At 36.9% G+C, this 14,786-nt stretch overlaps 2 protein-coding genes across 2 annotated transcripts in view; one reads left to right on the top strand and one right to left on the bottom strand.

Annotated features, from left to right (window-relative positions):
- The window catches only part of ARHGAP32 (Rho GTPase activating protein 32), a 385,046-nt gene that overhangs the window by 246,151 nt on the left and 124,109 nt on the right, over positions 1-14,786 (top strand). The gene's annotated exons all lie outside the window — the stretch shown is intronic.
- LOC102847440 (superoxide dismutase [Cu-Zn]-like) lies at positions 10,875-11,336 on the bottom strand. The gene has a single exon (XM_006901382.1). It carries the CDS (start codon positions 11,334-11,336, stop codon positions 10,875-10,877), a length of 462 nt encoding a protein of 153 aa, XP_006901444.1.

Raw genomic sequence — 14,786 nt, 5'->3', positions numbered from 1 at the left:
TTCTAGGATTCCAAGGATGTGCATTTTATTTCTCTTTATGGTATCTCACGTCATTTTTAGGTTTTCTTCTTTTCCCTTCCTTTTTAATTCTACTTTTTGTTCTAGCAGATGAATGGTAATAATTCTGTCTTCTATCTCACTGGTTCTGTGTTCCATCTCTTCAGTCCTTTTCTTGTGACCCTCCATTATGTTTATAGCATCTAAAACATTGGTCCTCATATTTTGGATTTGGTTTCTTGTTTTTCCAGAGGCTCCAATGCCTCATTTATTTTATCTGAATTGTTTTGTTTTGTTGTTTGTTTGTTTTTTAATCTCCTCCTGGTTTTTTGCTTGTGGTGTCCTGTAATCAAGTTTGTCTTTCACCCATTGAAAATATTCAGTCATTGTTATTTTAAATTCTGTGTAAGAAAGTTTCATCAGATTTTCTGGCTTCAGGAAATTGTTCATAACTGTGTCACTTTTTTAGGGTGACATCTTGCTTTGGGCTTGTTTAGAGGGTAAAGTAGCTTGCTTACTACGTGGCATTACTATAGTAGAGTCTTTCATGTCTGAGGAGATAGCCAGTCCTTGATCTGAATTCAGTGCTCCAGAAGAGGATGGGGCAGCTACCCTGCGTGGATTTCTCTCAGTTCAATAGAGAAAAGGCCTTTGGAAGCTGTCTCCTCTGTCAGACAACTGGCGGCACAGCTAGGGTGTCCAAGGTGTTTGGAATTGACAAGAAGAGATGCACGACGGAGCGTGGAGACCTAATTGGATAACCAGGAAGACTTGGGTTTTTGCTTCAAGAACAAGCTCTCGCTGTCTCACTACTTTCTGATTGAACTTAAGTAGTCCCATGTGATCCAGCCATACAGCAGTGACCTCCGCCCCCAACACAGAGAACCTCACTCAAGTTCCAGTGTTGCTCCCAGTGAACTTCTGATTGGAGTTCTAGGTGCAGGCTGGTGATGACAGGACTGGCGTTCTGGGTTCATGCTCACTCAGATTCCACCTTTCCTGCTGGTCCTGGTGCATTGCCTCCCAGCATGTCATCAAACCACTCCCCAGCATGTACCTGGTGTCAGCAAGCAGCTTTCTGGCATGTTCCTGGAGCAGCTCTGTAGCATGTGCTAACAGTTGCTTTTCACTTCTCTCACTCAGTCTCCAGCTGTCCATCTTGCTTCGCCTCTCACTGCCATTTCTTTAGGGCTGCTGTTCTGTCAGGTCGGCCATTCTGTCAAGGATCTAAATCTTGTTATTACTTGCACAGTTGAGAGTCTTTGCATGGTCTGTAAAACATAAGTAAACATTATTCTGGTGTTCTTTGCTTTCTGCCAAATCCATCTACTACCAGAAACCATATCTTTGATTTCCCTGCCTCTAGTGAATTCAGCTTGAATTTCTGGTGCCTTTTCAATGTGCGTTTCAAGCTGGTGTGTGTGTGTGTGTGTGGGGGGGGTGTTAAAATTACATTTATAGAGAACTAGAGAGTTGTTGTTAGTTTCTTTTATAGGAATTTGTTTATTTTAAACTAATTTTGTTACTCAGTAGGGGCATAAAAACTCTTTCAGTTTAGAGTTTTCTGCCATTAGCTCCACTTAAACCAAGATTATCAATCTTTTTTCAAGGTATTTAATCATCTATTATATTCTTTGAGTTTGATGTTGATGTTGTATGTCATCAACTTGGAACCAACCCACAGCTGACCTCCTTGGCAGGTTTTCAGAGGTGGATCTCTGGTGACCAAGTGGATAAGGAATTGCACTGCCAGCCCAAAAGTGGGCAATTTGAATCTGCCAGCCGTTTCATGAAAGAAATCTGGGCAGAGGCCTTTCATGTGAATTACAGCCTCTGAAAGTCCATGGGCTGTTTGGCTTTGAGTCTGTTGTAACTCAGCAGCACAGCACAACAAAGATGAATCCAGTGCCTTCAGGTCAGTCCCGACTGGCTGTGACCATCCATCTGGCTGCTGAGACGGAGGCTGTGAGCTTTTAGAATGGAGGTGGCCCATCCTTCTCTTGTGGAGCAACTGGCAGACCCAGGCTCCCTACCTTCCCATTAGCAGTGTGGGACTTTACACACTCAGCTTCCAGGACTCCTGGAGCAAGATTAGATCACATTCTAATTTATCCATTTTTTCAATTGAAGGTCATTTGCATTATTTCTAATTTTAGCTAATATGAATAATGCTGCCTTGATCATTTGTGTACACAGTTTTGTACAGACACATTTTTCATTTCTCAACTTCACCAAGAATTAGAATTGCTGGGCCATATGATACTATTTTTTTTTTAAGGAGCTACCAGGATGTTTTTGAAAGCAGCTGTACCATTTTAAAACAACCTTAGCTGTTCATAAAATGGTTCTAATTTCTCCACATCTCTGGCATGTGCTATTTGTCTTCGGATTGTTTTCTTGTTTTGACACATTTTTTCTTAGTAGGTATAAAGTGGTACCTCACTGTAGTTTCAATTTCCTTTTCTCTGAAGGCTAATAATTTTAAGCATCTTTTTATTTCCTTTTTTTGACTTTTATAAGTTTTTTAGAATAATGTCCAGTCAGGTAAGAGTTACTTCATATATTCTAGATACCTGGCTCTTAGATAATATGTTTTACAAACATATCCTGCCATTTTGTAGGTCTTTCATGCTTAATAGTGTCTATTGAAGCAGAACACATTTTTATCTTGATAAGAGTTCAGCTTACTTCCTCACTTACGTTTCTGGCATTACTTCTGAGAATGACTTTGTCATGAAGATTTATTCCTGTGTATTCTTCTGAGTGTTTCATAGTTTTACCTCTTCCATTAAATCTACACTCTGCTTTGAAATTTGTGTGTGTGTATTAAATTAGGATCCAGCTTCATTCTTATAGTAAATTCTTGTTCCGTTTTTATAGCACATTTTATTTAAAAGAAAATTCCTTCCCAGGTGAATTGTCTTGAAATCTTTGTTGAGAACTGAATAGTAGACACATGAGCTTTTTTCTAGACTTTACCATCAATCTATCTGTATACGTTTAATACAGTATCTTGATTACTATTTGAAATTAGAAATTATCAGCTTTTGTCCTTCTTTTAAACAATGTTTCTGGGTATTCTAGATAACTGTCAATTTCATATGGGATTTTAGAATCAATTTTTCAGTTTCTATAAAGAAGATACATGGATTCTGATAGATATTACATTGTATCTAGAGATAAATTTGGAGAATATTTGCATTTTAATAGTCTTCAGTCTTCCAGTCCATGAACAGAGAATGTTTCTCCACTTGTTTAGACCAATTTGATATATCTCAGCAATGCTTTGTAGTTTATGTGCAAGTTTTACCCTTAGTTTGTTTAATTTATTCCAATATTTTTAGTAACCATTATTTACTTAATTTCCTGTTTGTATTGTTCATTGCAAATGCATATACATACAGTTGATTTCAGTATGTTAATCTTACATCTTGCAACAATTGAACTCATGTGTTAGTTGTAATAATTTTGTAGTGGATTCTTTGAGATTTTCCATAAGCTATGTTCCATAACAATGTTAGGGAACATCAAGTAAGCCTATAACTCTTAGTGACACTGTGAACATTAGATCTAAAATTTGCCCATATACCATCCTCCTGATCTCTGTTAGCTCAAGCTCCATCCATCTTGTTGAAATTTTGCCTCTATTTCACCAACTCTCTACTTTTCCCAGCATTATTGTCTATGGGATTCCTTCTGAAAATACACCTAAATAATGTGAGATGACGTTTCATCATCCTTGCCTCTAAGGAGCACTTGGCACATTCACTTGTTCTTGAGCTCTTCAGTATTCCTTGCTAAAACCACAGTTCCAAGACATTGATTCTTCTTCAGTCCATTATACAATTTTCAGATGCTTTGGGAGCAGTTGAAAATAACAAAGAATGGATCAGGTGCCCCTTAGTCTTTAAACTGACATCCTTGCTCTTTATAACTTTCCAGAGGAATTTGACAGCAAATTTCCCAAATGCAATAAGTCTTTCAATTTCTTTACTGCTGCTACTGTGGGTGTTGATTTTGAATCCAAGTAAAATTAAATCATGGAAAACTTCAGTTTTTGTATGCATTTACCATGATGTTGGTATTAGGCCAGTGGTAAGACTTTTTGGTTTTTTTAAAATGTTGAGATATAACCCATATTAAAGGCTGTAGTCTTTAATTTTTTGCAGTGTTTCAAGTCTTACTTCTACAAGCAAAGTCTTGTCATTGCATAATGTAGGTTGTTGACAAATCTCCTTCCAATTCTGATGCCACATTCTTTTTTATAAAGTTCAGGTTTTCCACTGATTTGCTTATCATTCAGATTGAATGGGTATGGAAAAACAATACAACCTTGGCACATGCATGTCCTGATTTTAAACTATGAAGTGTTCCACGGTTCTGTTTGCAAAACTGCTTTCTGCTCTATGTATAGGTTTTACAAGGGTACATAGAGTGATTTTTATTTTTCTGCCCAAACTTGTGCCATGATCAGATTAAGATATCCAAGTATTTATCTCCTCTAGTTCTGTCTTTACCCCAACAGCAGAAATAGAATCAAGATTAAATGACTTTTAAATTTTTTTTTTAAAAAAGAGTATAATTGTTTCAGGATTCCCATTTTTCTCAATGTTCCTTTTGTTATATGCTGTCAAGTCAGAACTGACCCATAGCTGACCCTCCGGTGGGTTATCAGAGGTAATAAATATCATAGGAAGAGATTGTCCAACTTTCTTCTGCAGAGCAGCTAGTGGATTTAAAACCAGGTGTCTTTGAGTTGACAGTGCAGCTCCTTATCACTTTGACACCAGAGCTCCCTCTTGTCAAAGTGAGCCATAATATATTATAATGCACCTAGTCAGATGCCTTTTCATAATTCATAAAACTGGTTATTGTCTGATTTCAGCCAAGATCTATCTGCCATCACCATCATTAATATCCCTTGTTCAACAGCTTCTTCTAACTCCTGTCTTCCAGTCATTTTTATTAATATTCAGCAAAATTTTATTTGCATATCATATTAATGATATTATCTGACAGTTTTCACATTGTGTTGAATCACCTTTTTATTGGACTGAGAACACATATGGATCTCTTCCAGTCAGTTGGCCAGGTATTGTTCCATATTTGTTGGCAGAGACTGGTTAGCAAATCCAGTGCAGTATCGATTTTCTGAAACACCTCAGTTCCTAGGGCCTTGTTTTTGCCTTTGCCTCCAGCGCAACTTAGACTTTTTTCCTTCAGTGCTGTTTGCTCTCGATAATATGGTACTTCCTAAAATGGTTCAGTGTCAACTAATTTATTTATGTATTTATTTATGTATTTATTTATGTATTTATTTATTTATTTATTTATTTGGTATTGTGACTCTGTATTCCTTCCATCTGATTTTCATTCTTCTTTCATTATTCAAGACCATGCAACACTGAAGGACTCAGTTGGCAAAATCTTGGATGATTCAGGAAGTAGCAAAAGAAGGAAGGAATAGAGAGAATCAATGTACCAAAAAGAGTTAGTTGACACTGATTTTTCACATACAAGACCATGTCAAAAATAGATAGTTGCTTTCCATTCCAGTCTCACTCAACTCAAACTCATTGCTTTTGAATCCTAATAGATTCAAAGCTGATCCTCAAGTAGGTTTTCAGAGGTTGTCAGTTGCTCAATATTAGACTATCTTATCTATTGTTGTATATGCCATCAATACCAGTTACATACTTTGTGTAGCTGCTCTGTCTCTGCCCTCTACTACAATACTTAATACAAGTAAGAAGAGAAGACGTCACAATCTTATTTCTTACATTAGTGAGAAAGCATCCATCCTTTTACTGTTAAATATGATGTTAGCTGTGAGTTTTTCGTGTTATTGTTCTTGGTACCTTTGAGTTGGTTCTAAATCACAGCTACTTGTGTAATGCAGAAGGAAGCCATGGCTGGGCTTGGCCAGTCTTTAGAGTGTTGGAGTTTTATGGAAGTCCTTTATCAAGGGAAACTGTTTCCACCTAGTGCTAATTTGCTTAGTAATTTTGTCGAGGGGGAAAAAAGCTGTGTTGTTTTTTTTTCAAAAGTTTACTGTGTTGAGATTTTTTTAACAACAATGCTAATTCTGAACTACGGATTTACCTGAATTTATAGACTCTTGTTAGCAATTTTTAAAAGTATTTTTTTATTTTAGTTGAGATTTTTAATCAAAGTTTATAGAGAACTTAGATTTCCATTCATTCATTGTTAGACATTTTCCTCCCTACTCCCGCTCCACCCCTGCCATCGCCTCAGTTCTCTTTTCTCTTTGAAAAAAAATAAAAATAAAAATTCATTATTGCACAATCCTCACCCCCGCAGTCCACTTTACTATGCAGCTCTTATTCTGGACTCTTGTCATGCAAATAATATCTAATCATAGATTCCTCTTAGGCAGTTCTATTCCTCCTCTGTTTCAATGCAATGTACATTATTTATCCCCTCTTTTCTTAGTTTTCCCCCAAACTACATGTCGGTCCTGTTTTAGAACATTGGCATTATGCACTATTTGTCTTTTTGTGACTGAGGTAATTCACCTCCAGGGTCACCTATTTTGTATAATGTTACATAAGTTCCTTGTTATTCAGTACTGCATAGTATTCTGTTGTATAAATATACCATAACTTCTCTTCCCATTTGTTTGTTGATGAGCACTTGAGTTGTTTCCATCTCTTTGCTATTGTACAGCAATAGCAGAGTAGCAGTAAACATGGGTGTGCACATATCTGTTTGGGTCACAGTTCTGATTTCTTTCGGGTATATTCCCAGTAGAGGAATTGCTGGGTCAAATGGTGTTTCTATGTCCAACTTTTTTGACAAAGTGCCATACTGCCTTCCATAGTGGTTGCACCATTTTACACTCCCATCAACGGTGAATAAGGGTTCCTGTTTCTCCACAACCTTGCCTGCATTTATTTTTTGTTTGCTGCTCTGTTTAATTTTGCTATTGTTACTGGAATAAAATGAAACCTCATAGTTTTTTTGTATGTTGAGATTTAACTTTTTTTTTTTACTCACTATCTGTATGCTGTTAAGATTTAATGTAAAAATGTATTAGTTCTTATATAGTCTTTTAGTGCATTTTTCTGTGGTAGTTTACAGACTATCACTTTGATGAATTACTGAATTTCTTAAAACTTTTGAAGATGTATTATAAAGTGAGTTCTTAAAATTATTTTAATAGTCGCATTAAAATTATCTGTTTCTCACATTTTAAATAGATAACTAAACATTCTAATAGTGATAACTTGAATGTTTTACAATTTGGGAAGGTTTATCAGTTATTGATACTTTTGAGGAGGGAAATTTTCCTTCATAGACATAGGGGGAATTGTTATTTCTTTGTAAATAATGACATTTATTAAAGCAGCGTACCTTCAGAACCTAACATTTTGTCCTGCTTTTTTGGAGAGCCTCATTGCAGAGTTTGCTTGTGGAAAATGTGCATCTCTAATGCATTTTGAAAAGGATAATGTTAATTCTATTGGCTTCGGGCTTGCTTCACACTTTAAAAGTGTCTTTGCCTACAGTATAAACAACCTGAATGTTCTGTTTATTTTTAACATTGCCATCTGTCACTGATGTATTCCAAACCTAAAAGAATCAGCTATAGCTTAGGACCAAAATGTTAATACTCCCTATACTATTACACAACAAGATTAATCGAAAAATTTGTCTTCTCAGACCTGTTCTAAACGTTCTCAGCATGTTCAGTTAATTTCATATATGAAATAAAAATAAAATAGTCAACATTCTGATTGAGATAGCAGTTATTCATTGGCACAGCATAAACACGAAAGTAATATAAAGTGATGTGATAGAAGAGAGCAAGAAGGGGAAAAAAGTAAAACCTTGTCCAAATTGACCTTAAGTTGAATAATCATAAATTCTGGATTAAAGAAAAACGCTGAGATTGAAAGGGAGAAAGGGAGAATGGGGAGAGAAAGAGAGATAGTGAGATATTTATAGTTTTATTTGTGTTTTTGTTTTTGTAGTGTTTCCAGCTGTTTGTCATTGCATATTTTCTCTAGTCTTCTCTTCTGGTTTATACATTAGATTTTACACTTTGATATTGTTGTTGTTGTTGTTGTTGTTGTTGTTGTTGTTTATTGCCTTTGAGTCACGTATGATGCATAGCAACCCCATGAACAAAAGTCCTGAAGCCCCTCTATAACATCAACATTTATCACAGTTCATACAGTTTCTGGAAGCATGTTACCTAAGAAGTGGATGCCACTCCTGCTTCCAAACTTTTATATCATCCCCTAGATTTCACAGTTTCTTTCTATTTCCTCCCATTTTGTTGACTTCAGTTTGTTTACAGCCATTGTCCTGATTCACTGAATCCTCTGTTAGTGCTGTCAACTTTCTTTTAAGGCCATCTAATAATTCTTCAATTCTAATATTATGGTTTACATTTATAGAGTCAGCGTTTTGTCCTTTTTCTAATCTCCATACTGGAATTCGACATCTTTCTTTTTTTATTCACCTAAGGAAGAAGATAGAAAAAGGAAGAAACAGAGAGAGGAAAGTAGAATGATAAGAAATAGAGTTTACATTTTTTGACGTGAACACCTGGAATTTAAACATCCTTTTCCTCTCAGTACAGTTAGAAAAGCTGGACAGGAATATAAATCTACTTCTTTGCAGAAGTAATAGTTACTGCACCAAGGTCAACCAGAAAAGGAACACTCAAGGTGGTGACCCCAGCCTAGGGAACATCTTTCTTTGAAGGTGTCTGCTGAGAGAAAAAAAGAGGTCACGGACCAGCTGGATAAATATTAGAAGTTTGGAGATCAACAGAGGAGAGTTGCTGACAACAGAGGACAGTTGCTGATAAATGTTCCAGAGTTTGAGTTAAGAGTTTTGAGAAATTAGATAAACTGATCCTAAAATTTACATGGATATGTAGAGTCAATAAATACTCAAGGTAATTTTGATGACTAGAAAGTGAGAGTTACTCTAGTACCTTTTAAAACTTATTTTGTCATATTTCAGATCTTAGTTTTGATAGTGGTAATACCTTGCTAAGTGTTAGGGTGCTAACTGAAAGGTTAGCAGTTCAAAATCACCAGCTGTTCCTGGGAAGCAAGATAAAGCAGTCTGTTTCCATAGAGTTAGAGTCTTGGATAACCTATGTATGGGGCATTTCTGCTGTTCCTTAGTGAGTTAGCATACACTCAACTGAGTAATAGTATTGATGCACAAGGATAGACAGGTGGATCAATGAGACAGTATAGAGTCCAAATACAAATGTGTGTGTGCATGTGTACATATGCTTGATGTAAAGATGATATTACAGAGTATCATGAAAATGCAGTTGTTCCATTAAATGGCGCTAAGCCAAATACAAGCATTCTTTGTTTTATTGCATTTTTTTCAAAATGAAGGTTTGTGACAGTACTGCATCAAGAATGTCTACCATTATCTTTCTTCTAACAGCATGTACTCACTTCCTCTTTTGTCATTTTTAAATAATTATCACAATATTAAAACTTTTTTGCTGTTATTATTGTGTCTGTCATGGTAACATGGAATCCCTTAACACTTGATCATTCTCATGTGAAACCTATACTTGGACCAGGAAGAACAAAGTAATGAAACACTGCATGGTTCAAAGTTGGGAGAAGAGTGCATCAGGGATGTGTTCTGTCTCCATATCTTTTTTTTCTTCTAGTTTTTAAATTCTTTATTGAATTAGTCATTTTAATGACTTACTAAGACCCTGCTATTATCACTTTACCAAGGTAAAATTTTGAAAATATCACAAATTATAATTTTCCAATTTAGATTTTCCTTTACAGAATAACCAAGATTTTATAAATTGCATCATATATTTATGAGGTTAATATAGCATAAAGCAAAAATAACATTCAGTAAGTCTTAACTGATTATGCTAAGTCCAAGTTAGATTAGCAAGTCATTTAACTGGGTGTGAAAATCCTTAAAAGTCTTAAAATGGTCAGAACCCAGTCAATTCTTCCCTTGATTTGACATTACAATTTTTTTTTTACGATCTTCTTTAAAGAGCTAAGCCAAAAGATCTTGCCACTCCAATTTTACTATATAAATGGTCACATATCTACAAAATGGAGTATGTGCCATTTTGCAAAAAAAGTAAAATTTATCTTACATTTTAGAACTTTAAAAGTTAACAAAAGAGCTGAATCTCTAAACTTTAGCACCTGTCTTCCTAAACTTAAAAATGTAAAATATTAACTGGAAAAATACTTTCATTCTCCTAAAACAGACAAGGAAACCCTCTCTGTAGAATACACTGGTCAAGACTTAACTAAAAGTGAGTAACCTTTTATATATAGTGATTCTCTCATTTAAAATCTTTGCAAAAGTGAGCTCTAGGAGACAGTTACCATCCAGTATCATAATACAATTTGGAAGCAGGAGTGGCATCCACTTCCTAAACAACAACTTCCTTCTGCTCTTAGGGTCACTATGAGTCGTGCTCAACTTGATGGCAATCACCAACCACCACCACCACCAAAATAATACTGTTTCATCCAAGACCTAAACGGGAACTGATTCAAAGTTTTAATATGGACTTGTTAATAGGTTCAAAATACATCGCACCCAAGTAGGGTATTTGTTTATTCACAGAATTGAGAATTAAAGACAGCAATCTTTAATACTCACATGTGACTATGGCAAAAACATCGCTGAAATGCATTTTAACAGAATGATCATTTTAGAAACTCAATCTTTCAGGTGGTCATAAGCATTCTAAGGCACTTTTTAAAAAAGCAATTACAAATAGACAAACTTTTAAAAGTACAGTGTTTTAATGTTTGCCAGGTTAAGTTTCTACAGCTAGCAAGATAAGAGATGAGTTACTGGGACTCAGACCATGTCCCAGGGAATGTTTACTGGGCGATCCCAATTACACCACAAGCCAAACGGCTTCCAGCATTTCCAGTCTTTGTACTTTCTTCATTTTTACCTCGGCCCAAGTCATCCGCTTTCTCGTGGACCACCATTGTGCGGCCAATAACAGAATTCTCTCCGCAGAGTGAAATCATAGAGTCTACAATAGACACGTGGGCCACACCATCTTTACCAGCAGTTACATTGCCTAGGTCTCCAACATGCCTCTCTTCATCCTCTGGTCCACCATGTTTTTTGGATTGAGGATTAAAGTGAGGGCCAGCACTGGTACAGCCTAGTGTATTATCTCCAAACTGGTGCACATGGAATCCATGGAGACCTTCTGTCAATCCTGTAATGGAGCCGGATACCGTGACTGGCCCATTATCCTTCTGCTCGAAGTGGATGGTGCCCTGCACTGGGCCATCGCCCTTCAGCACGCACACAGCCTTAGTCGCCATGACTCGCTGGGCGCGTCCTGGTCCTGGTTACGAGGGCGCGGAGAGAGACGCAGAAGAAACATGAAGCAAGAAACGCCGGCGCAAAGCCTCCATATCTTTTCAATCAATATGCAGAACAAATCATTCAAGAGGCTGGGTTTTATGAGGAGGAATATGACATCTGGATTGGAAGAAGATTCCAACAGCCTACATTATGCAGATGAAACAACCTTGCTTGTTGAAACTGAGGAGGACCTGAGCATTTGCAGCAGAAGGTCAATGACTATAGTTTTCAATATAGATTGAAGCTCAACATCAAGAAAACAAAGATTCTCATCATTGGGCCAGTTGGCAGCATAATTATAGGTGGAGAAGAGATTAAGGTTGTTAATTTCATCTTGTCCAAACCCACAATCAACACTCTTGGCACCAAGCAGTCAAGAAATCAGAAGGCAAATTTCATTTGGAAAGCTGCTGTCAGGAACCTCCCTAGAGTGCTGAAGAACAGTGATGTCAGTATGAAGACTAAGGTACACCTGATTCAGGCCATGGCCTTCACAGTTACTTGCTAATCATCAGCTGGACAATGACCAAAGAATACAGAAGAATTGATGCTTTTGAGTTATTGAACATCCTGTGGATTGCCAAGAAAACAGACAGGTTTAACCTAGAGAGGGTGAAATCAGGCTTCTCCTTGGGGGCAAGAATTTTAAAGCTCTGTCTTGACGTACTTTGGGCATTTAGTCAGGAGGAACCAGTCCCCAGAGAAGTACATCATGCTTGAAAGGGTAGAGATACAGCATAGGAGCATAGGGAGATCCCACTTGAAATAGACTGATATAGTAACTGGGGTAATGGAGTTAAGTGTTTTAGAGACAGTGAGAGTTCAGAGTTGTAGTGCATAGGGTTCCTATGTGTTATAGTTGAATCAATGGCACATAACAACCAATAATGGGACCATGAACCATGCCCATATAAGTAGCAAACTTAATGTGTCTTGACAGCCCTCCCAACTATCCAGTTCCCCTTCTCTCCCTCTCCTTGGGCCAGCTTATCCCTGACACTGAAAGGTATTGTGGTTAGACTACTGAATAACCCACAGTGACCTCATAGTATTTAAGTGAAAGGAAGAGTCAATGATGAGACAAATTCCATTGTCGTATTATTTTAAGAAACTGCCATAGTGTTCAATATCATGATAACTCAGCAACCATCATCATGTAGACAACACCAGCAAAAAGATTGCATCTCACTCAAGGTTCACAAAATGGGTAGCATTTCTTGTTGTTGTTGTTGTTAAATGTCCTCAAGTCAACTACTATTAAGTGAGCCTATGAACAACAGCTTTGAACCGTGCCCTATCCTGTGTCAGCCTCACCATCTCTGACTCACCTGCTCCCATTACACCAGTCACTGTGTCAGTCCATCCCATCCGTGGTCTTCTGTGCTGACCCTCCACCATTCAAAGTATGGTGTCCTTTTCCAAGGTATGGTCTCTCCTGGCAACAAGCCCAAATAATGTGAGACGAAGCTTCAGAATCCTTGCCTCCAAGGAGCAACCTGGTTTTACCCTCTCCAAGACAGACCTATTTGTTCTCTTTGCAGAACATTGTATGCTGAATACTCTTCTCCAGCACCATAACTCAAAGGTATTGATTCTTCTTCTCTCATCCATAGTCATTACCCTGCTCTCTGATGCATAGCAAATAATTGTGAAGACAATGGCCTAACATCTTAATCACTAGACTTACATCATTGTTCTTCAATACTCTGGAGAGGTCTCTGATAGAAGACTTTCCCAGTGCAATGTGTCTTTTGATTTCCTGGCTCTTGGTACCAAGAATATTGATTGTATATACGAGCAAGATGAAATTGTTAACAATCTCTTCTCCAGCTATCATGATGCTACTAATTCATCCAGTGGTGATAGTCTTTGTTTCCTTGATGTTGAGCTTCAATTCATATTGAAGACTACAGCTCTTACCTTCTGCAGCAAGTACTGCAGATCTTCCTCAATTTTAGCAAGCAAGGTTGTTTCATCTGCATAATGCAGGATGTTGCTGAGTCTTCCTCCAATCCTGATGCCATATTCTTCCTCATAAAGTCCACCCTCTCAAATAATCTTTTCTGCATATAGATTGAAAAGATAGGGAGAAAGAATACGTCCCTGACACATTACTTTCTTAATTTTGAACCATTCATTATTTCTTTTCTCTGTTCAGACGACTGCTTCCTAGTCAATGTATAAACATGAGCACAATCACGTATTCTGGAATTCTCATTCTTCTGAAGGTTAGCCACAACTTGTTGTGATCCACACAGTCAAATGCCTTTGCAAAGTCAATGAAACACAGGTAGACATTTCTCTGATACTCTTTGCTTTCAGCCATATCTATCTGACACTGGCTGTGTCCTTGGTGCCATGGCATCTTCTAAACCTAGCTTGTAGCAGTTGTTTGTCAATGTACTGTTCCAGTTAGTTTTTTATAATCTTGCCAGGATTTTCTTGTGTATGATATTAGTGATATTGTTCGATAATATCTATGCTCTGTCAGGTCATCTTTTTTTTTTTTTGGAATAAGAATAAATATAGATCTCATCAAGTCAGTTAACCAGGTAATTGCCCTCCTGATTTCTTGGCACAACCTGATGAGCACATCCAGGGCAGCATTTGTTTGTTGAAACACGTCATTTGATATTCCTTCAATTCCCGGAGCCTTATTTTTTCCCAATTCATTCAGAACAGTTTGAACTTACTCCTTCATCACTGTTGTCTCTTGACCTTAAGTTATTTCGTTAAATTCTTATGTGTCAACCAATTATTTTTTTGGTACTTAGGAACAGATTACTTTTTAACTAAGATATGTACATTTTAAGATATAATGCAAATACACATTTAATTGTTGTTCTTAGATACTTACAGCTTATTTAATAGACTACTGTATTGTGAAAAAATAACTTTATGCCCTGAGAAAGTGAAAAAACGTTGCTTGACTGTTTTTATTGCAATTCTTAGTTTAGTACAGTGTTCTGAAATAGTCTGCCGTGTCTCTGAGGGATGCCTGTCATGTATAGGGAAAAAGGAAATCTGTGTGTAAAATGTAATACAATAAAACATCTAGAAGATAATATAATTGAATAACTTTGTGAGCTATCATCATGACTTTAAGCTAAATAGAAAATCTGAATCATTACTAGAAAGTTTAACAGTTGAAATTACATAAATACCATTTTTCATAATATACAATTAAAGTAGTAAAAAAGCCAATCAAAATGAGGAAACATATTTGCTGTACACATGCCACTGTTGTAGAATGGGACTGTCCTTGGGGTTGGGGAGAGACTGAGTAAGATGGGTTCAATAATGTATGCTGCTCTGAAACAGAGAAGGGAGAAAACTGTTTAAAAGAGATATGTGATTAGGTATTTCGGTCATGACAGGAGTCTAGAGCGATGGCTACATGGTGGAGT

This window comes from Elephantulus edwardii, unplaced genomic scaffold (assembly GCF_000299155.1).
Source record: "Elephantulus edwardii isolate Elephantulus edwardi_28Jun2011 unplaced genomic scaffold, EleEdw1.0 scaffold00323, whole genome shotgun sequence".
Taxonomy (NCBI): domain Eukaryota; kingdom Metazoa; phylum Chordata; class Mammalia; order Macroscelidea; family Macroscelididae; genus Elephantulus; species Elephantulus edwardii.
The sequence above is the reverse complement of the archived record's forward strand: the minus strand, read 5'-3'. Positions and strand labels throughout refer to the sequence as shown.

Excerpts from the sequence above, each read along its gene's own strand:
- LOC102847440 (XM_006901382.1), bottom strand. The coding sequence starts at position 11,336 with ATGGCGACTAAGGCTGTGTGCGTGCTGAAGGGCGATGGCCCAGTGCAG.